Below are 20,365 nucleotides of genomic sequence, written 5' to 3' on the forward strand. Positions count from 1 at the left end.
ACCCTTTCTATTCTTGAGTACTTTGGTGTGGTAGTGGGGTGGTACAGCTGAAGTGTTTGCCGCTACTCTATCAAGGCAGGGCAGGGGGTTGCCTGTCCTTCCAGCCAAGTGTCATTGACTGTTCTGTGATTTCCTTTCTGCCACAGGATATAGATCTTTGCCCAGAACCTTTCACAGTTGACTCAGCCCATTTCAGGCTATCTGTCTCAAGTTATCTTCTCCAAACCTGGGCTCTGGAGAGGAGGATGGGAGGGAGTCAAGGCAAGGAGAGCAGTCTTGAGCTTTGTCTCCCCAGGTTGGCGGCGAAGCCAGGCTTGGCCTTGGTCTGTGAGAGCTGCAGTGAGATCTGACCATCCATCTGTTCCATTTCCTCCCCTGTGCTCCCCCAGCCAGTCACAATGCTGGGGAAAGTGTGGGTGTTTGCAGGGGCTGCCGTGCTTCCCATGTCTGGACCTTTTAAAGTTTTAGCTCTTGGACCTTTGATCAAACTCTCTGATTTTTTTGATTCCCTTTTACAAACGATTGCAGTTTTGTGGGGAGTTAGAAGGAGCTGTGCTGGAACAATGAGATAAACAAACAGTGACATGGAGGCGGCGGCGGTGGCGGTGGCAGCAGCAGCAGCGTAGGCAATGGGCTGGGCCGGCTGGCCTGCCGTCTGGGCGGGCTGGGTGGAGGAGGACTCCCGCCCTGCACACTAGCCAGCTGGCTTGTGTTAAAGCGCTGGCTGAAAATAACTCTCATTGTCTGGGAGCTGCTACTGCGGCAGGACTGGCTGTGGCCGCCAAGGGGCCAAGGCAGCAGGAGCTGGTAGCTCCCACCTCCTTGGGCTCTCGCCCTTTGGGAGCAGTGCCCAACTGGCCACAGCTGTGCCTACTGCCCACCAGTAGAGACATGTGGAGGCCATTCCTTACACTCTGTCCTTCTGGCAGCTAGTAATGGGCCTTTGTGCCTTGTGTTGCCTGCTTTGCCATTGGCTTGGGGTAGATCTGTTGGTTTGTGAGGGGGATCCTAGTGGGAACATGGGAACATGGGGTGGGAGCACAGTGTTACAGCTCCTCCTTCAGCAGTCTTCTGGACTTCCAAATTTTGTGTCCTCTTGCCACTTTCCATCTCTGCTCATCTGCTCAATGGGCTGATTTGTGGATGCCAGGGAGGACTCGGACCTGCGGTCAGGGGCTCAGCAGCACGTTGAGAAGTGTGTGGTGCCCAGGACAGCATTCATTTAATCTGTGGGGGCAGTTTTAGATTCATTTTCTCAGGACTCCCTGTCCCCATGGGCTGAGCATGGGGGCTGAGGCTACCATACTTGGAGAAGACAGCCATAGGAAACCTGGTGGGAGGTGGTTCAAGAGGGAAAACATTAATAAAACTGCCTCTCACTTTCTGTATTTTCTCAAAACAAACAGTCCCTGCTGGAGCTTCCCTAAAGCCTCCAGTTTCTTTCCCAGGAACGTTACAAACGTCTCTCTCCGTGTCTCTCGAAGCTGTGCCATTTTGGTGTCTGTTCCTAAGATTTATCATGATTGGGACCAACAAAAACAGTTGGGAATTTTTGGTGGTTCCTATTTCTGTTTGTTGGGTTTTCCCCAGGCCTGGCTCAAGAAGACTGTCAGAGTAGGGGCGAGTCCCAGAGCAGAGCTCACAGCATGGAAGGAAACTCCAAACCCTACCGGCATTTCCCTTCCCCTGCAGTGGGAAGGAAACGAGGAGGGGCTCACTGGGCTGAGGGTGCAGATCGGGAAAGGGAAGGGAACCTCTGCCACCAGAGCTGCCTCCCTCCTCCTTGGCTTGACTGGGGCTGTCAGGGGTCAGGTGGAGAGTTAGGAAACCTTGCTGGAGGAACCGGGCCCTTGCTCACATGCACCTCAGTGTGCAGGGAGATTTGCCTGGCCTCAAACTGGCAGTAAAACCAGAGCAGCCTTGCTGGAGAAGCACCAGCTCCATGCCTTTAGGCTTCTTCCCATTACAGGTTTTTATTATTAGACGTTTTGCTGGTTCCCTGTGATTTAGGAATCACTCCCAGAGTTGCTTTCAGTTTGAATTCATCTTCCGCTTTTCCTCACATCTCCTATTGTAACTGTTTTGGCTGTGACTTACCTCCCTTCTTCCTTGGAGTCTCCTGCCATGTCCCCCACCCCTCAGGATAATGATATTTAAATTGGCGCCTAGTCTTAGAGGAAGCCAGAGCAGTATCAGTGAAGGGATAATGGATTGCTCTGTAGTCAGAATGTTGAGAAGCAATTGCTGAAGGTGGGATGGAGGCAGAGAGAGAGAGACAGCCTAGAAGCAAAAGGGCAGGTCCCTCAGACATCAGAACATTACACAAGATTTTCAGGAGGAAGTGGGGCGAGGACTGTGTTGAACACCCACAGGGTTCCAGACACATACAGACATAAAATATTTATCATTTAATCCTCAGTTAAAACCCTGTGAAGTAGTGAGATTATCTCCAGTTTATGGATGCGTTCGCCAAGGCTCCATAACTCTGAAGAGCCCAAAGTTGATCTTGGGCCCTCTGACTTCACCCACATTTAGTGCCCTCTCCTTTCCAAGACAGCCACTGCCTCCTTTCTGCTCAGCAAGGGTCTCAATGAGGAGTTAGCAAGAACTTAACTCAGCTTCTGCCTTCTTGGAGCCTATAGTCTCTGTGGAACCACTGAAGAAAAAATATCAAGGAAACAAACCCTTTTGACTGAGACCGGAACTGTGTCAAGTTTGCTCCTTTGCTGTCCCTGGAACTCAGGAAGTTGTCATTCCTAAGGGCAGAGTGGCTTCCTCAGGACATTGGAGCCCTGCCAGACTCACACACATTATCAGGTGGAGGCAAAAGCCCTGATGCCCTTGTCTAGCAGGAAGACAACTGTCCGGGCCAGGCTCTGGTTTATGCCCCCTTGGCAGGTGGCTCCCACTGGCAGCCAGTGACCCGTTTCTTCTGAGAATGCTGGAGCTTGGGGAAATTCCCCTTACCCATCTCCTTCCCCATCACACTTCAGCCCAGAAGAAGCAGAGAAGTCTTGAGACCGCTGTCAAGAAAGTGCCACCCAAAGCTCTAGACAGGAGGATGTGGCTATGGTCAGAGCAGATTCATGCCTCTACCACCTGTTTCCATAATTTGAGGTCACTCCTTCCTGGGGATCTAGAGTTTGACCAGGTCCCTGCTGTGCCTCTTCCATGCTCTTAGGCTGGGACTACCCAAGGGAGTGACTTTGCCCAGTTTTTCAAACCGAGGGGACCAAGTGTTTCCTCCTCAGTTCACCTGGTGGAGAAGTGTGAGCCACCGCAGCTGACAGTGGGTGGCTGAGGGAGGAAGTTGGCATAGACAGGATGCGATGTCTGCCACAGCAGTGACAGGCTGCCCCCTCCCCCATTCCAGCAGCTTTCTTCCAGGGGAGACAACAGAACTATTTTCATGGCACAGACTTAGGAGAAATGGTCAGATGGCAGCGATGTGTTTAGGATATGCACAGAGCCAGGACCAGTCCTGAGGACTGTTTCTGCTCAGTTCTGTCTTGAGTTCGGCTGGCAGCAGCCTGGCCCCAGTTAGGCTGAGTTAGGAGAACTGCTCTGGGTTGACCTTTGAGTCCTTGTTTTGCTGAGGCCTCTTGCTCCTGTCCTGCTGTCCACACGGGTATGCTGAGATTGACCCTTAACAAAGTAGTTTCAGCCGGGCACAGTGGCTCAAGCCTGTAATCCCAGCACTTTGGGAGGCCGAGATGGGCGGATCACGAGGTCAGGAGATCGAGACCATCCTGGCTAAGAGTGAAACCCCGTCTCTACTAAAAAATACAAAAAAACGAGCCGGGCGAGGTGGCGGGCGCCTGTAGTCCCAGCTACTCGGGAGGCTGAGGCAGGAGAATGGCGTAAACCCGGGAGGCGGAGCTTGCAGTGAGCTGAGATCCGGCCACTGCACTCCAGCCCGGGCAACACAGCGAGACTCCGTCTCAAAAAAATAATAATAATAAAATAAAAAAACAAAACAAAACAAAAAGAAAAAAACAAAGTAGTTTCAGAGAGAACATTCCAGGCTTGTGTTTGACCATCTTGCCATCCATACTACATAGACTATGAGGAGGACTCAGCCTCACTTTCCTGTGGAAGTTCAGGCAGATGCATGGGGCAGTAGGAACCATAGGGAGAGGTGTGATGTGGGGCTCTCTTCCCCTTCTTTGTTTCTCTCACCTGCCCCACTTTCTTCTCTCACCTGCCCCACATTATAAATTCTTCCATGTATAAATTCCAACCGAAGACTTCAACCCTACTTCCTTTTTGAGCCATAGTGACCTCGTTTCCAGCTATTAGCTGGGCTTGTAGCTCAGACCTGGGACCTCTTACACATGGTTTATTATCACCTTACTGCCCCCACTAGATGCATGTTGGGAGCTGGAGATGGTAAGAATAGACATAGCACTTTAGAGGCTAGATGAGTATACAGCTGATTCAAGAGTGTATCTGCATTATATTTATAATAAATAGATAGTGTGACAGAATAAATGTTTAAGGATTTTCTTTTGGTTCCATCAAAAGTTGGAGGACCTCCTTCTAGGATTTGTTTGCTTCTTCTGGAATAATGCAGGGCCTGTGTGACTCCTCAGGGACCCTGGATGCACACAGTTCGTGTCCCCAGGGATGAGAATGCCAAGAACTGGGCAGAGCTAAATGAAGTGGTCATGCTTGGGTTACCAGAGAGTTAGAGCTGAACTTGGACAGTAGCTAAAGGAGAGAAGGATGAGAGGCAGCCTTCTAAGTGGCTGGCACTATGCTCGGGAAGAAGCTGAATTTGTGGAAAGTCACATGGGTTATCATGCAGCTGCAACACCTCGGGTAGGGGATCATATTTGATTCAAGATTACAAGGGAGCAGGTACAGTGATCTGATTAAAGTGTCAGACTGCCTTTATTCTTTTTTGTTTGTGTGTTTTGTTTTTTTTTTTTGAGATGGAATCTTTCTCTGTTGCTCAGGCTGGAGTGCAGTGGCGTGATCTTGGCTCACTGCAGCCTCCACCTCCTAGGTTCAAGCAATTCTTGTGCCTTGGCAACCTGAGTAGCTGGGATTACAGGTGTGCACTACTGCACCCAGCTAATTTTTGTATTTTTGGTAGAGACGGGATTTTGCTATGTTGGCCAGGTTGGTCTTGAACTCCTGGCCTCAGGTGATCTGCCTGCCTTGGCCTCCCAAAGTGCTGGGATTACAGGTGTGAGCTACTGCATCTGACCCAGACTGCCTTTAGAGGTAAGGGCTGTGACCTGGAACAAAGACAGCCAGACTGATGAGAAGAAAGGTTTGGCTGAATGGGGATAAAGGTAGGGAATGTAGCCTCTAGCATGGGTAGGGCTAGTCCATGGATGAAGTCCCTAGGCTTCACCCACTCATTCTCTCATACTTTATTCAGTCACCAAACAGTGGTGAACAAAATAAAATGATTCCTGGGCTGTCCTTCAAATAGCCTATATTAGAGTGGCTTGCCAAGGGGTTAGGGTGCTTTGTGATGTCTTAATTAATTGGGAGATGTCATTAGTAATTTGCTACTAACAATTAAAGTCTGGTACTTTTGTGAATTTTTGCCTAAATATTTTTTTCCTAAAAAAATTCAAGCAGTTATCTTCATGCTAATGTTCTTCTTATTCACTTGTATGCTGATATGGGCAAGAGGGTCACGGTTATAGCATCTACATAGGTTGTGGGTGGCTCAGGATGGGAGTGGATGTTGTAGGCAAGTTACCTGTCTCTCAGGTTGTGGGGGAAAAGCAAACTGAAAAAAATTGCTGCTTTAACCTGGTGGCTTTTCAAATTTTTTGACCCGTCTCATGTTCCCATCACATTTTATGGTATAATGTATGTATATGACACATTTGTGTATATATATAAAATATAAAAGAAACTAAAGCTTCACAAAGCATTATTTATACTTCCTATTTGCAATGAATTCTGGTATCTTATATTCTATTTTAATCTGCTCGTTTTCATTTAAAATAGAGTTAATTTTGACTCATTAAATTGATTCTACGACCAGAGGTTTGGAAAACATTGCTCAACCAAACTCAACTAAATACGAAGGGGAGGCTGGAAGACTGCTCCACTTTTCCAAGCTTGCCTTATCAGCGATGGAGTGTCAGGGTGAAGTCTGAGGGCCCAGTAGCGGAAAGGTGTGGGCGGTCTAGTCTTTCTCTTTTCCAGATGAGGGGAGGTTTCAGCCTTGTTGACTCAGGTTCTCTCCTCAGAGCTCCATGAACCTGCCTCCAGACAAGGCCCGGCTTCTGCGGCAATATGACAATGAGAAGAAGTGGGATTTGATCTGTGACCAGGTATGGGGTTTTGGAAAGAGGAGGGAGGTGGGGAGTTGTGTCTTGGGCTGGCTAAGGCTGTGGGGCCAAAGGCATTGAGTACAGCTCTGGGTCCCTTGAGGAACCCTGCATTATGTTTATAATAAGCTTGGCCTCATCTGTGTTCACTTTCTTTTCCAAGAAGATTATCATAACAGAGACAGAACTAGCAGGCCAAGTTCTCCTCTAGCTCCCACAAAGAGCTGCCTTGATTTCTTCCAATGGGCAATAGTATAAGGGGGTTTGTGTAGATCGGGGTATAGGATTGGCTGTGCAGGTTCAGGGCTATGCCTGGCAGGGTGCTCAAAGGACTGTTGATCTCTCACTCTGTCTTAGCCCTGGCAAATAGCAGGGTCTTTCTCATTTTCTCGGGGCCTCTAGGAATGAGAAGCCCCAGGCTCTAGTCTTTTGTTCCCAAATCTCAGAAGAGTCAAGGTCTGAAAACTCTCCCTACATGAACTGTGTTGAAAGCTAGAAGAGAATAGAAATCATTACTTTGCTCAGAGTTGAGAATCTTCTAACACATATGACCTGGCTCTTTCCCTTGCATGCATTTGAAGATCATGAGTCACAAGTCTGTGAACTCAGGCCTGTATGCAGGGCTGGGAGAGTTGCCTTTTACCTTTTTACATCTTGGTAGAGATGGAAGTATCTGGCAGTGTGGGTAGTGTGTTTACCCAGCACTTTGCCATGTACAGTTTTATTCTTTTCAGGCTCTGGGTGAAATAATAATAGGTAATGTTTATTATTTCATTGAGTTGGACCATTCAATGAATGGATATTCATTGAATATCCATTGTTACGGACCAAGTACTCAACACACTGAAATACCTCATTGAGTCGTCACAGAACCCTCTGAGGAAGGCAGTGTTGGCATTTTACAGATGAAGAACCCAAGGCTCAGTAACTTGCCTAATGCTAGTAGGTGATGAAGCCAGGGCTGAGCTCAGGCAAGCAGATGCCAAGTCTGTGCTAACTGTTCTCTTCCACTGCCTCCCCAGGTCATGCTGCTTGACATAAGCTAGGAGTATGCTTCAGAGATCTTAGTCCAAGTCCCTTCTCCACCAAAGGTCCATTTCCTTGTGTTCTGCATTAAGAGGAGTTGGTTAGCACCTGCTTGGGGTTTGGAGAATAGTAACCCTTTGGTATTGAGGTTCTTTAATTGATGATCTCTCAGTCTTTTCTAGGTCAATTTCAGCTGTTTCTCAGACCTTTCGTTTTTTTCTTTCATTTGTTTTTAGGTCCTATTCTCTAACATTGTATCATTCTCCTGGACATTTTTCAGCCCCTCCACCTACCAGCTCTTCAGATATCTTGGTGGTGGCAGCCCTAATAGGACCAGAATGCAAAGGGGTACTCCCTGAGTTTCTTTTTGGGTCAGATGAAGGGGTTGGGCCAAAGTAGGGTGTGGTCCCAGGCTCTACGTAGAAGGGAATCAAGGGATGACCTTGCTGAACGCAGCCTTCAGTATTTGAGGTTGCTTTGGATTGCTGGGGTCTGGGCAAGGAGCAGTGTTTGCAGCCCTGAGCTGTGTCAGCTCAGCAAAACCATTCCAGTCCCAACCGCAGAGTTCATTGCTGAGAAAGTTGGATTCTATAAGGCCAAGCTCCTCTCCCCTTGGCATTCCTAACCCATATCCATTAGTTGGCCAGGCAGTGAACAGCATTTCCCAATCATATCTTTTTTTTCTTTTTTTTCTTAGAGAGGGATCACACTCTGTTGCCCAGGCTGGAGTGCAATGGCATGATCATATCTTACTGTAGCCTCAAATTCCTGGGCTCAAGGGATCCTCCCACCTCAGCCTAAGTAGCCAGGGCTATAGGCATGTGGTAACCACCATGCCTGGCTAATTTTTTAAAGTTTTTTTGTAGAGACAGAGTCTTTCTATGTTATCCAGACTATTCTGAAACTCCTGGCCTCAAGCAGTCTTCCTGCCTCAGCCTCCTAAGCCCAATCAATTATGTCTTTGTTTTGGGTGCTGTTCACAACTCTGTAATCTCCAATATCTTTGTAGCAAGCAGCACACTTTAAAAATACTTTTTGACATAGAAAAACGTTTTAGGCTCAGAGAGCACTAATTGGAGAAGGAGGAGATGGCAACAGATGGCAACACCTGGGGATAAGTCAAGGAAGGTAACCTCAAGTTTAGGTGATGTCTAGAGCCAGGTGACAACTTGAAGAGGCTGAGTCCCCTCACACTGAACACTATGAGTGCTCTTCTTCCTCAGTGCCCTCCTCAGGTCTCTGGTTGTCTTTGTGGATACGCATATGCATGTTTCCGTTACAGGAACGATTCCAGGTGAAGAATCCTCCCCACACTTACATTCAGAAACTCCAGAGCTTCTTGGACCCCAGTGTAACTCGGAAGGTGAAGTATGAGGCAGAGAGGCCCCGTCTTGCCGCCCTTTATAGTCCTGTGGGGTTTGGGGGCAAACCCTTTGACTTGGATATTGGACATCTGTTTCTGAGCATTGGGAGCTGGATTTCAGGGTTCTGTGGCCAGGGGCCTGGAATGGCTGGCCAGTAATGGAGGGAAAATCTATAACTGCCCTCTTGTACTCCTCTCCTTTTCTACCCTTTTTTACAGAAGTTCAGGAGGAGGGTGCAGGAGTCAACCAAAGTACTAAGGGAGCTGGAGATCTCTCTTCGCACCAACCACATTGGGTGAGTTGGATTGGCCGCAGTAGCCTCTTCACCTGGCCCCAGGCTGTTGGCTGGGCACACAGGATCTGGTGTCCTCTGGGGATGGTGTTCCTGTTCATCTTCCCTGCCATGGGGCAGAGTTGCCCCTTGAATGGCTTCTGGCTCCCCAGAGCTTTGGACTGTTTCTTTTCTGACTTTTCTGCCCCCTCAGCTCTGCCAGCTGCTGACTAGATGTTTCTGGCAAGCTTGAGGCCTCTCCTGGGGTCCTCCGCCTGTGGCTTTGAGTGGAAGACATTCCCACAGCAGTTGAGACTGGAGTCTGCCTGTGGCCTGGTGCTGGGCCAAGCGAGGCCCAGAGAAGGCTGAGGGTGGGGGGAACATACTGTATTGGGTAGCTGAGACCTACCTCCCATTCTGTGACTAATTTGGACTTTTTGGTGCCTGGGAGAAGATAATCTTAGTTCACGAGCAGAAGAAGCTTCCTTGAGCACCAGGAAAGATGTAAGGCAATGGGGGCCAGGAGCTGAATGTTTTCTATATTCATAGACCGTGGTGCTCCCAACCCATTGATAGGGCCCTTAGGAACTGTGTGAGTCTTTTTTTTTCCCATCCCTGAGTGGGAAACCAGGAATTGCTGAACAAGCAAAAGGCTAATGTGTGAGGTACAGTGAAAGAGGGCATTGGCCTCAGTGTTACGAAACTGTAATCAGCAAAGATATATGAAAGTGAGAGAGAGAGAGAGAAAGTGTGTATATGTGTGCGTATGTGTGCTCATGCAAAAGGACAGTGAGGGACAGTGATGTAGAACTGCAGGCAGGGGTACAGACCTGATGGAGGGCCTGGCACAAATGTCCAGTGCTTATAAATGAGCAGTGGAGGCCCGGGTGGGGGTGGGGTGCCCAGGCTTCCTGACAGTGGGGTAGAGACAGCCAAATGACATCATCAGCCTTTCCCCTCCTGTCGTAGCAGCAGCCCTCATCCACCCCCAGGGCAAGCCTTCCCGGGGTTCTTTAGAGGGAGAGGACACCTGTGTGTGTAGTCAGTTGTAGCAGCAATCACAAGGGAAACAGCACAGGAGAGAGCAGGAAAGGGATGGTTCCTGGCCTCAGTAACTGTGCTCTGGTGGCCCAAGTATGGCATCTGTAACTCATCTGTGAATCAGACATTGAAAGCCAAGCCACTGAGAAAGGTGTGGCCAAGCCTCTTCCTTTGTTTGGTGAATCCTTCACGGAAGGACAAAGTGGCAGGGGCTGCTTAGTACCCTTGTATGTGAGGGCAAGAATGACACCAATGGCAACCCTGAGTGCTACCTGCCACCCTAAGCCACCTACCACTCTGCATTCCTCCACAGGTCCCTTCTGTCACTCTCAGCTCTTCTGTCTTCTTTTTGTTTGTTTTTAAAGACAGGGTCTTGCTCTGTTGCCCAGGATGAAGTACAGCGACGTGATCATGACTCACAGAAGCGTCAGCTTCCAGAGCTCAAGTGACCCTCCTATCCTAGCCTCCCAAGTAGCTGGGAACACAGGCACACACCCATGCCTGCCCATTTTATTTTATTTATTTATTTATTTATTTATATTTTGAGACGGAGTCTAGCTCTGTCACCCAGGTGCGATCTTGGCTTACTGCAACCTCTGCCTCCCAGGCTCAAGCCATTCTGCCTCTGCCTCCCGAATAACTGGGACTACAGGCGTGGGCCACCATACCCAGCTAATGTTTATATTTTTAGTAGAGACAGGGTTTTGCCATGTTGGCCAGGCTGGTCTCAAACTCATGGGCTCAAGTGATCTGCCTGTCTTGGCCTTCCAAAGTGCTGAGATTATAGATGTGAGCCACTGTGCCTGGCCTGCCTGGCCATTTAAAAAAATTTTTTTTTAGTAGAGACAGAGTCTAGCCTTGTTGCCTGGGCTGGTCTTGAACTCCTAGGCTCAAGTGATCTCCTTAAGAATCCCAAAGTGGGCCGGGCGCGGTGGCTCAAGCCTGTAATCCCAGCACTTTGGGAGGCCGAGACGGGCGGATCACGAGGTCAGGAGATCGAGACCATCCTGGCTAACACAGTGAAACCCCGTCTCTACTAAAAATACAAAAAACTAGCCGGGCGAGGTGGCGGGCGCCTGTAGTCCCAGCTACTCCGGAGGCTGAGGCAGGAGAATGGCGTAAACCCGGGAGGCGGAGCTTGCAGTGAGCTGAGATCCAGCCACTGCACTCCAGCCCGGGCGAAAGGGCAAGACTCCGTCTCAAAAAAAAAAAAAAAAGAATCCCAAAGTGGAGCCACTAGTACCCAGCCTTGTTTTCTTGTTTAAGTCTTGCTGTAGTCATCTGAGGATGGGGGTGTGCTTTCACTGGGAGAAGGCCACAGACCAGTTTATGACAGTCCCTGCTGCCTGCCCCCTCTACCTGGTGCCTGTCCCTCTGGCAGCTGGCCAGGAGCTAGGTCCAAAGCAGCGTGGTTCCCAGGCCTGGGGCCTCTTGGCAGTTGGCACACAAGTTAGAGGTCCTGGATGTGGTCCTTTGTTCCCAGGGAATAGCTCAGTGCCTGGCATTTTAGGCATGCCTGCCATCTGAACTGCAGCTTCTCTGGGTAGAGTTATGTGGAAGGATCCTTCCTGGATTTCTGGGAAGCGTTTGTCAGATTGTGGGTGCTTCAGGGTGGAAGGAACCCAGGGCAAGTTGGGGAGAGGAGGATCCTGCTTTGGTCACAGCCTGATCAGCCCCAGGGCTTGCAGAAGTTGGGTGTGCAGGAGCAGCAGATGGGAACTCAGGTTCTGGAGAGGGACAGGCTGGGAAGTGGGATTCCAGAGCCTCTCCAGCTCCTCTTTCCCTGGTTTGTATTGGTTTCTGTGCCTTGCCTAAGCACCCTTTAACCTCTCCTCAAAGTGTCAAGATCCCGAAATAGCAGTATAGACTCAGACAGGAAATGAGAAGGGGGTGGGGAGCTGGAGAGCAGACAGACAGGAAACGGGAGGCCTGTTGGCCCCCAGAGAGGAAGCTAACTTCAGGCAGCTCCAGTGTCAGTCAGCTTCAGCCAGAGCCTGCTGCCAAATCTCAGCTGGGCCTGGTGTTGTAGCTCCAGAGTCTCTCCGTAGCTTGGGGTGTGGCTGGCCAACATGGCGCTGGTTTTCCAGCTGTTGGGGAGAAGAGGCCCCGCACGGCAGTTTGGGCAGAGCTTTCCTATAAAGACCCCCAGAAATTCTGAAGGAGTAGAGCACTCTAGATTAGGGTTTCAACCTGAGCATTTTATGTTTCTGCTATGGAATGAACTTGTCATATAACAGTTTCCCAGATTTGCCCTTGACTTTCATTCCAGGAATATCTCAGCCCAAAAGGACTGAAAGCAGAAGGGAAAATAATGCCCTGGGATATGGTCCCTAGGTGCTTTGTTGTCTACCTTCCTGGCTGAGGGGGGCGCACGTCCTCAGGTTGACTCAGAGTGGTCATAGACATCCTGGAGTTCCTGATCATCCCCCATGCTTTTTCTGGTTCTGCCAAACTCAACATGACTACATACAGAACTCCTATACATCTCTGTTTGCTCACTGCTTTCCAAAACTCCTCTCCTTAAACTTGGTAGAGAGTGCTTTGCCCCAGGATACTTCTGTTCCAGAGCTCTCCTTGACTCTTCCTGCTGGTGTCTTAAGAGGCTTCAGTCAGGTTGGAGACTTGCTGGCTTCGGTCAAGCACAACTCTGCACACGGGCCTGTGGTAAATGCTCTTGATACTTCCTAAATTCTTCCAACAAACACTGAGCAAGGACATGTGGAGTGATGCAGAAAATAATTGAGCCAGGGTCTGGCCCTTAAAGAGGGAGTACTTGAGATCTTGTTTGTCTAAAGCACCTTCGTGATAAAGCAAGTGGTATTAGAAGGGCCTGTACTTTCCCCATCCCTGGCTTCCCTGCCTAGGGGAAGTCCATGGCCGTGGATGGGTCTGTCATGGGTTTTGATCTTCAGAATTTTCCTAGCCTGGTGCTGGGTTCCAGGAGGAGGAGGTGTTGGATCAGAGGCATGTTACCCTCCTTATCCTTGACTCACTTTAGCAGACCCCTTCCACTGTGTTTCCTTTATCTGCAGGTGGGTGCGGGAGTTTCTGAATGATGAAAACAAAGGCCTGGATGTGCTGGTGGATTACCTGTCCTTTGCCCAGTGTTCTGTCATGTGAGTACCACCCCGGGGCTAAGGTTGGGGACCAGTTGGGGGAGGACATAGTTCTATTCTACTTTGATAAGGAAGGGTGAGAGTTCAACAATGAAGATGGAAATGGGAATCCTGGACAGGAGGGAGTAGCCCAAGCAGTGGTGTGGAAGTAGGCAGGCAAGCCCAGAGATGTCTGGGGATCAGTGAAGAATGGCACTAGGCTGGAGTAGAAGATAAGATTTTGGAGAACAGGAGAGAGAGATAGAAAGGGAGCTTGGAATCAGAACCCCAGGCATCCAAATGCCAAGCTGTGAGCAATCCAGGGAAGTGTCCTGGCTTCTGGTAGAGATGCCTTGGTGGGATCCATTCATCTTTGCAGAGTTGAGTCTTCCAGAAGCAACTTTGGGTTTCCAGACGTGAGAGGGTTACTCCAGGTCATTGTTGAAGAACCCAGGAACAGTGAGCATGACCTTTTGACCTGGATAGAAAAATGAAGTATTCAGGAGTCTTTTTCTTTTTTTTTTTTTTTTTTTTTTTTTTTTCGAGACGGAGTCTTGCTCTGCCACCCAGGCTGGAGTGCAGTGGCCGGCTCTCAGCTCACTGCAAGCTCCGCCTCCCGGGTTCACGCCATTCTCCTGTCTCAGCCTCCCGAGTAGCTGGGACTACAGGCGCCCGCCTCGTCGCCTGGCTAGTTTTTTGTATTTTTTAGTAGAGACGGGGTTTCACCGTATTAGCCAGGATGGTCTCGATCTCCTGACCTCGTGATCCGCCCGTCTCGGCCTCCCAAAGTGCTGGGATTACAGGCTTGAGCCACCGCGCCCGGCCTCTTCAGGAGTCTTTTTCTAGCAGGCTTGGGGGCTTGGAGGCAGCCAGAAGTGAGCACAGAAAAGGTGGCCTGGTATAGTAGAAGGAATGAGAGCTCTTGAGTCAGACAAAGCTGAGTTTGGGTCTCAGTTCTGTTATTTACTGTCTGTATGACTTCAAAGCAAGTTTTTAATCTTATTCTATGAAAGGAGATCCACATTCCAGGGTTGTTGTGAAAATTAGATGATGACGTGTTAAAACACTTAGTATTGTTTGGAACATACTAGGTCTGTATTGTGGTAGCAGATCTACTGTTAATTTCATTATTATTATTTAAAGTGGCATACCCTACCACAATTACCTGAATATATGGAATTACATAATAAACATAATGACCAACACAGTTAGACTTATACCTAGGACAGGTCAGCGTTAGGGAGACCAGTCTTCCCGGTTTGCCCATGACTGTCCCTAGTTTTCCCCGGTGTCCCAGGAAACTCCTCCAGGACTCAGCCCTAACATTTTTTTGAGACAGGGTCTTGCTCAGTTGCCCGGGCTGGAGTGCAGTGGCACAATCTTGGCTCACAGCAGGCTTGACTTCCTGGGCTCAAGCAGTCCTCCTGCCTCAGTCCTGCCTCAGTCCTGCCTGAGCCCTGCTGAGTAGCTGGGACCACAGGTGTACACCACCATGCTTAGCTAACTTTTTGTGTGTTTTTAGTAGGGATGGGGTTTCACTATGCTGCCCAGGCTGGCCTCGAACTCCTGGGCTCAAGCAATCCAGCTTGCCTCGGCCTTCCAAAGTGCTGGGATTGCAGGTGTGAGCCACTGCTCCCAACCAGCTTCTACTTTTCTAACTACTGTCCTTGCCCCCTTGGCCATTCTTCTGTGTCCAGCAGGTCTTCAGAGTCATCTCCTTAGGAATTTGAACTGATGCTTCTACATTCAGTGCCTCTCTCACCTTTTCCAGGTTATCCTCTGTTAAAGCCAAGAGTGGCCCACTTTCATTCTTGTCTCAACAGAAGTCATACCTCGTGTGATTCTCCTCTCTCTTAAAAAAATTCTTTTTATAGAAAGAAATGAAAAACATTTGATGAAATAATTTTTCTTTAAAAATTCAGAGCTTTTGGCCGGGCGCGGTGGCTCAAGCCTGTAATCCCAGCACTTTGGGAGGCCGAGACGGGCGGATCACGAGGTCAGGAGATCGAGACCATCCTGGCTAACACAGTGAAACCCCGTCTCTACTAAAAATACAAAAAACTAGCCGGGCGAGGTGGCGGGCGCCTATAGTCCCAGCTACTCGGGAGGCTGAGGCAGGAGAATGGCTGGAACCCGGGAGGTGGAGCTTGCAGTGAGCTGAGATCCGGCCACTGCACTCCAGCCTGGGCGACAGAGGGAGACTGTGTCTCAAAAAAAAAAAAAAAATTCAGAGCTTTTATAGTGAAAAATGTAGCTCATTTTTCCAAATAAGCCTCTCTCTCTTACTTGAAAAGCAAACAAATCCCAGCTGCCCTAAACCAAGGGTACCCTGGAACCTCAGTATTGTAGTGTCCATGGCAGTACCTTTGACTCTGTTTTTAAAAAAGAAGGACTCTGTGTGGGGGAGAGAGTGTGTGTTTTGGAAAGGATTGAGAGGGAAAGGGTGAGGCCAAATAGAGTTTGAGTGAAGATACTTGTTTGTAAACTGCATATACCAGTACAAGAGGATACAGTGTTGTTGCTGATGGAGTCAGCAAGCTGTTTCCCTGTCACGAGGTTCCTCTGATGTCTACTTGAGAACCCCATTAAACACCTCCTGATCACGAGGACACTAAAGCCTGCTCCCACTTCCTTTGGAATATTCTGACATCTGTAGATATCCCTTCCTATTCCAGAAAGTGTCAACCTCTGTGCCTTTGACCCCATATCTGAGCAGAATGCTTCTTGGGGGAGAAGAACCTGTAGGAGATGCTCCCTTAGTCTTTAATGACCTACATGGAGGAAGAGGACAAGAAGGAGAGAGACGGTTTCTCAGAGGGGTATATCCTGAAGTGAGGATGTATAAGAGAGGAGTCTCTGTGAGTTTGTGATCTTGGCCATCTTCTTTGTCCTGGCCACACTGACAAACTGCTGACGGTTGACTGGGCGCAGTGGCTCACACGTAATCCCAGAGCTTTGGGAGGCCAAGATGAGAGATCGCTTGAGCCCAGGAGTTTTAAGACCAGCCTGCGCAACATAGCAAGACTCCATCTCTACAAGAAAATTTTAAAAAATTAGCCAGGCATGGTGGCACGCACCTATAGTCCCAGCTACTCGGGAGGCTGAGGCGGGAGGATTGCTTAAGCCCAGTAGTTAGAGGTTACAGTGAGCCATGACTGTTCCACTGCATTCCATCCTGGGCCACAGAGTGAACCCCTTTCTCTTTAAAAAAAAAACAAAACATAATAATTGCTGATGGTGGAAGACATCTGGTTCCAGGATCAGGAAGTGACAAACCATTCAACTCCTGCAGAGGCTAGACTACAGGACCCTGGTCCACAATCTCAACTTATAATTTCTTCCCCTAGGGCAACTGAAGCCCAGGGAGCCTGTATGCCTGAAAAACCTAGAAACCTCAAGTAACCAGAACCATAGAGAACCTGGTCATTAAAACCCAGTGCTAAGATGGGGCAGTGGTGCTCCTCCAAACAATAAAGGACTGTTCCACTCTGGGTTTGCCAGAACCCCCTTTCCTTTCCATTCAGTCCTGCCATCCACAATCAACTGGACTCCTTCAAGGCACTGAAAGACCCTTTGGTTGCTGGCATTTGCCAACTAACAAGACCTGCAGTTGGCCCATTCCCCACCATTCCCTCTACGGGGCAGATTCTTCATGGGGGGCCACAGCTTCCTAGAGATGTTCCATCTAAGCTGAGAATGCAGAAAGACTGCCAGCTCCTGAGTGGCCCATGGGGAGGACACTCCTCCTGGAGTTTTACTGGCCAGTGGGGAGCAAAGGAGTTGGCCTCCATCAGCTTCCCATCTCCTTAGACTCCCCTCCTGGTTGCTGCCTGTGCTTCTTCTGCCGCCGTTCTGTGTTAGTGGCTCTTCCAGCTAGGATCAGGTCTCTGCTGCCCAGTTCTGCTTTTTCTCCTTGCTACCCCTGCTTCTTGTTGCCCTGGAGGCCTGAAGGGTGGGGATGGGCTCGCGGGGGGCCTTGGCACTGAATTTCTCCTGCGTATGTGCCTGTGTGTGCGCACGTGTGTCCTTTCATGCTCCAGGTTTGACTTTGAGGGTCTGGAGAGTGGTGACGATGGTGCATTTGACAAACTCCGGTCCTGGAGCAGGTCCATCGAGGACCTGCAGCCACCCAGCGCCCTGTCGGCCCCCTTCACCAACAGCCTCGCTCGCTCTGCACGCCAGTCTGTGCTCCGGTATGTGTGCTCTTGCTCTGCCCGCCTGCCTCCCACCCTACCCTTCAGTGCAGGTCTCAGGTTCAGCGGTGAGTGCTCATGCTCCTCCCTCCACTCTTGCTTCCAGGCTCAGCTCTCTTGCCCTCTGCCTGCCAGTCTGTCTCTGGTCTGTCCTCTCTGTCTCCTTGACTCTGCCCAGCGGTCTGTCCTGGGTAAGTACATGGTCTCAGCTGCACTCACCCCACGTGGGGTTCCAGCTCTCCCCACTCCTCACCCCTCTCTGGGGGGGACCTTCATTCCTCACTCACACTCTGCCATTCCTCCTGGGTCTCTTGAGCAGGGCACATCTCATACAGGTCCATGGCCTTCACTGGGTGATCCAGCTCCTACCCTCATTCTGTTTCCCTGTAGTTCTTCACTCTGCCCCTTCAGCTACTTGGAGACCAGCTCCCACCCAACCTGGCTGCCCCTCGCATTCCCTTCACCTCTTCTTTCAGGCCTTTTCTCTGTAAGGGTGCAACATGCTCATTTATTTGTCTGCGGTGTCTAAAAAGCTGTCCTGCCTGGAGGTAGGCGGATGGACTGGATGACTTCTCAGAGCCCCTTCTTACTCTGGGAGGCTTTCCTTTGGGTCCAATGGCCCTTTCCTTGGTTTCTATCTCTCTTGTGGCCATGCTTTTCTCCTAGTCTCCTTTGGGTTGTGTCCCTTGGACACTGTTGATTATTCTTGTCATGCATGAGCAGATACTACAGTGTCTCCTCCCTTTTCCATGAAACATCACTGAGAGGTTGGAGGGGTGGTGCAAAGCCAGACATAGCCCTGTGGCCCCACTAAAGCCTTTGGGGGTCGGCTCTGCCTTTTCTGTGATACAGAAGTGGGATGGGAGCCATGATGCTCTTGTCCCACAGACTGTGCAGAAGGTGCAGCAACTGGAAGTGGGTGGAGGGAATGCTCAGATGACTGTGTCTCTGGACCCATCTCAGGGCCTAGGAAGGCCTACACAACTACTACTTGTATTTTGAAGGATCTCTAGGGTTGGGGCACTGGTTATAAAGCCGGGATCCTGAGTAGTTGCTGATAAAGGCCTACTGAAGGAGGTGAAAACAGGCTGACCACTCTACCTCCTGCACGCTGTCCCTCTTGGCTGTTAGTACAAGGTGCTATTCCCCATTTTTTGCCACTGCTAAGGAGCAGCCTGCTCTCTGGGTGATGGTGAATGCCCCTAGATGCTTCACTGGCAGCCTCAGCTCCCACCTGACTGCCTGGCCCATCTCCCCAGGTATAGCACTCTCCCTGGGCGCAGGGCCCTGAAGAACTCCCGCCTAGTGAGCCAGAAGGATGATGTCCACGTCTGTATCCTTTGTCTCAGAGCCATCATGAACTATCAGGTAAGGGGGAAGCACTAGTCATGGGTGCTCTACCTCTTCTGCCTCATCTGCAAAACCAGGAGAGCTAGGAGGGCACCAGCTTATAAAAGACAGGTTTGCTGGTGGGCCTATGGTCAAGGAGATTGGCTGGGCTCTCTCTTTCCCACCATCAAGGTCCCCTCCTTCTGTCCTTTCTCTTGTAGTACGGATTCAACCTGGTCATGTCCCACCCCCATGCTGTCAATGAGATTGCACTTAGCCTCAATAACAAGAATCCAAGGTGAGTTCCTTCCCTCCCCTTTCCTCCTTACTCTGTTCAGGGCTCTGGATATCTGTATTCCATGTATTCCTGACAAGTCCTGCCTAGCCTTGGAGTCCTGTCAGAGCCTTGGTTTGGACCCGCTCACCTCTGCTGGAGAAGTATCCCTGGCTCTCCTCTAGTCTACACAGCTTAGTAAGGGAGCAAGTCCTCTTTCTCCCACCTCTCTCCGCACCACTGAGGCTTTCTCCACTCTCCAAAAGGACTTACCCAGCCAGCGAAGTGAGCTGTGTAGTTGTCAGGATGGGGAGCTAGGGTGTTAATCTTCCTTCTTCACCCCTTAGGACCAAAGCCCTTGTCTTAGAGCTTCTGGCAGCTGTGTGTTTGGTGCGAGGAGGTCACGAAATCATCCTTGCTGCCTTTGACAATTTCAAAGAGGTCAGTCCTTTGGCTTTGCGTGTGTGTGTGTGTGTGTTTGCAGGGGAGAAGGCAGGGAGCCAGGTAGGTGAGCATCATTTCCTGTGATCTGCAATGCTTTTTAACATTCCAGTGCTTGGCTAAGCAACCTCTCTCCTGAACTCCCACTGTTTTTAATACCAGAACTTTAGTCTTACTAGATCTTCGGGCCAAGAAACCTCCTGATTGGCCAGCTAAAGATACCCTCAGCTAGCTGAGGGCTATAGTCTAATGGTCTTAGTTGGGTCCTGCATCCAGATCACCTAAGGAGCTTGTTAAAAGTACAGATCCCTGTGCTCTAGTTCAGACCCATTAGAGGCCTGAGTATATGTACTTAAGTGACACCCCAGATGGGAATCTGATGCGGTGAACCCGTTGGTAGAACCCAAAGCACATGTGTTTGAAATGGGAGGAGTAGGTAAGCAAGGATGTCTCCTGGGTTGTTGGCTGTTATTGGTGAGGAGAGAAGGAACTCCTTTGTGGCATTTGCCCCAGCCCCTGGGCCTGCCTCTGAAACCCCTATCTACTTGAACACAGGATTCTTCGACATCCAGCCACAGCTGGTGGTCCCACCCCTTCCTCTTCTTTGGACCTCTTCCCTAGCATCCATTGTTCAAGCCAGGAAATGGCTCTTCCTCCTTGAAGCCCAGAGGCTCAGAGGAGCCTCTAGACCCCTCTCAGAGAGGGCTTTCCTGTACACTGGCCCTTCCTCTGCATCCCCACTAGGACTGCAGCCTCCTGTCTTAGCCATGGCCTTCCTCCCTTCCTCCTTCTTTCCCTCCTCCTTTTAGTAACTTGGCAGCATCATATCCCTGTGTTTCTTCTTGACCTATCCCCAGAGGCACCTAAAGCCCAGCTTAAGGGCACAGGCTTTACTGAATTCCCTCAGCAGTTTGGTGGGGGCCACAGACCCAGAGCCACATTGTAGTTCCCAGTTTTCTTTCTTTTTTGAGATGGAGTCTCACTCTGTGGCCAGGCTGGAGTGCAGTGGCACAATCTCAGCTTGCCGCAACT

At 49.9% G+C, this 20,365-nt stretch overlaps 1 protein-coding gene across 7 annotated transcripts in view; it reads left to right on the forward strand.

Annotated features, from left to right (window-relative positions):
* Window positions 1-20,365, forward strand: part of FMNL3 (formin like 3) — a 72,029-nt gene that overhangs the window by 34,057 nt on the left and 17,607 nt on the right. For 5 of the 7 annotated variants that reach the window (XM_033222158.1, XM_033222160.1, XM_033222159.1 and 2 more), the window contains exons 2-9: window positions 6,219-6,302; window positions 8,608-8,688; window positions 8,908-8,984; window positions 13,034-13,117; window positions 17,137-17,289; window positions 18,549-18,657; window positions 18,840-18,916; window positions 19,240-19,333. In XM_033222158.1, the coding sequence (XP_033078049.1) occupies window positions 6,219-6,302; window positions 8,608-8,688; window positions 8,908-8,984; window positions 13,034-13,117; window positions 17,137-17,289; window positions 18,549-18,657; window positions 18,840-18,916; window positions 19,240-19,333 (759 nt within the window). The remainder of the gene's footprint in view (window positions 1-6,218; window positions 6,303-8,607; window positions 8,689-8,907; window positions 8,985-13,033; window positions 13,118-17,136; window positions 17,290-18,548; window positions 18,658-18,839; window positions 18,917-19,239; window positions 19,334-20,365) is intronic. The other 2 variants (XM_033222163.1, XM_033222164.1) reach the window with 1 other exon arrangement.

The sequence above is a fragment of the Trachypithecus francoisi genome, unplaced genomic scaffold (assembly GCF_009764315.1).
Source record: "Trachypithecus francoisi isolate TF-2019V2 unplaced genomic scaffold, Tfra_2.0 Lachesis_group11, whole genome shotgun sequence".
NCBI classification, from domain to species: Eukaryota; Metazoa; Chordata; class Mammalia; order Primates; family Cercopithecidae; genus Trachypithecus; species Trachypithecus francoisi.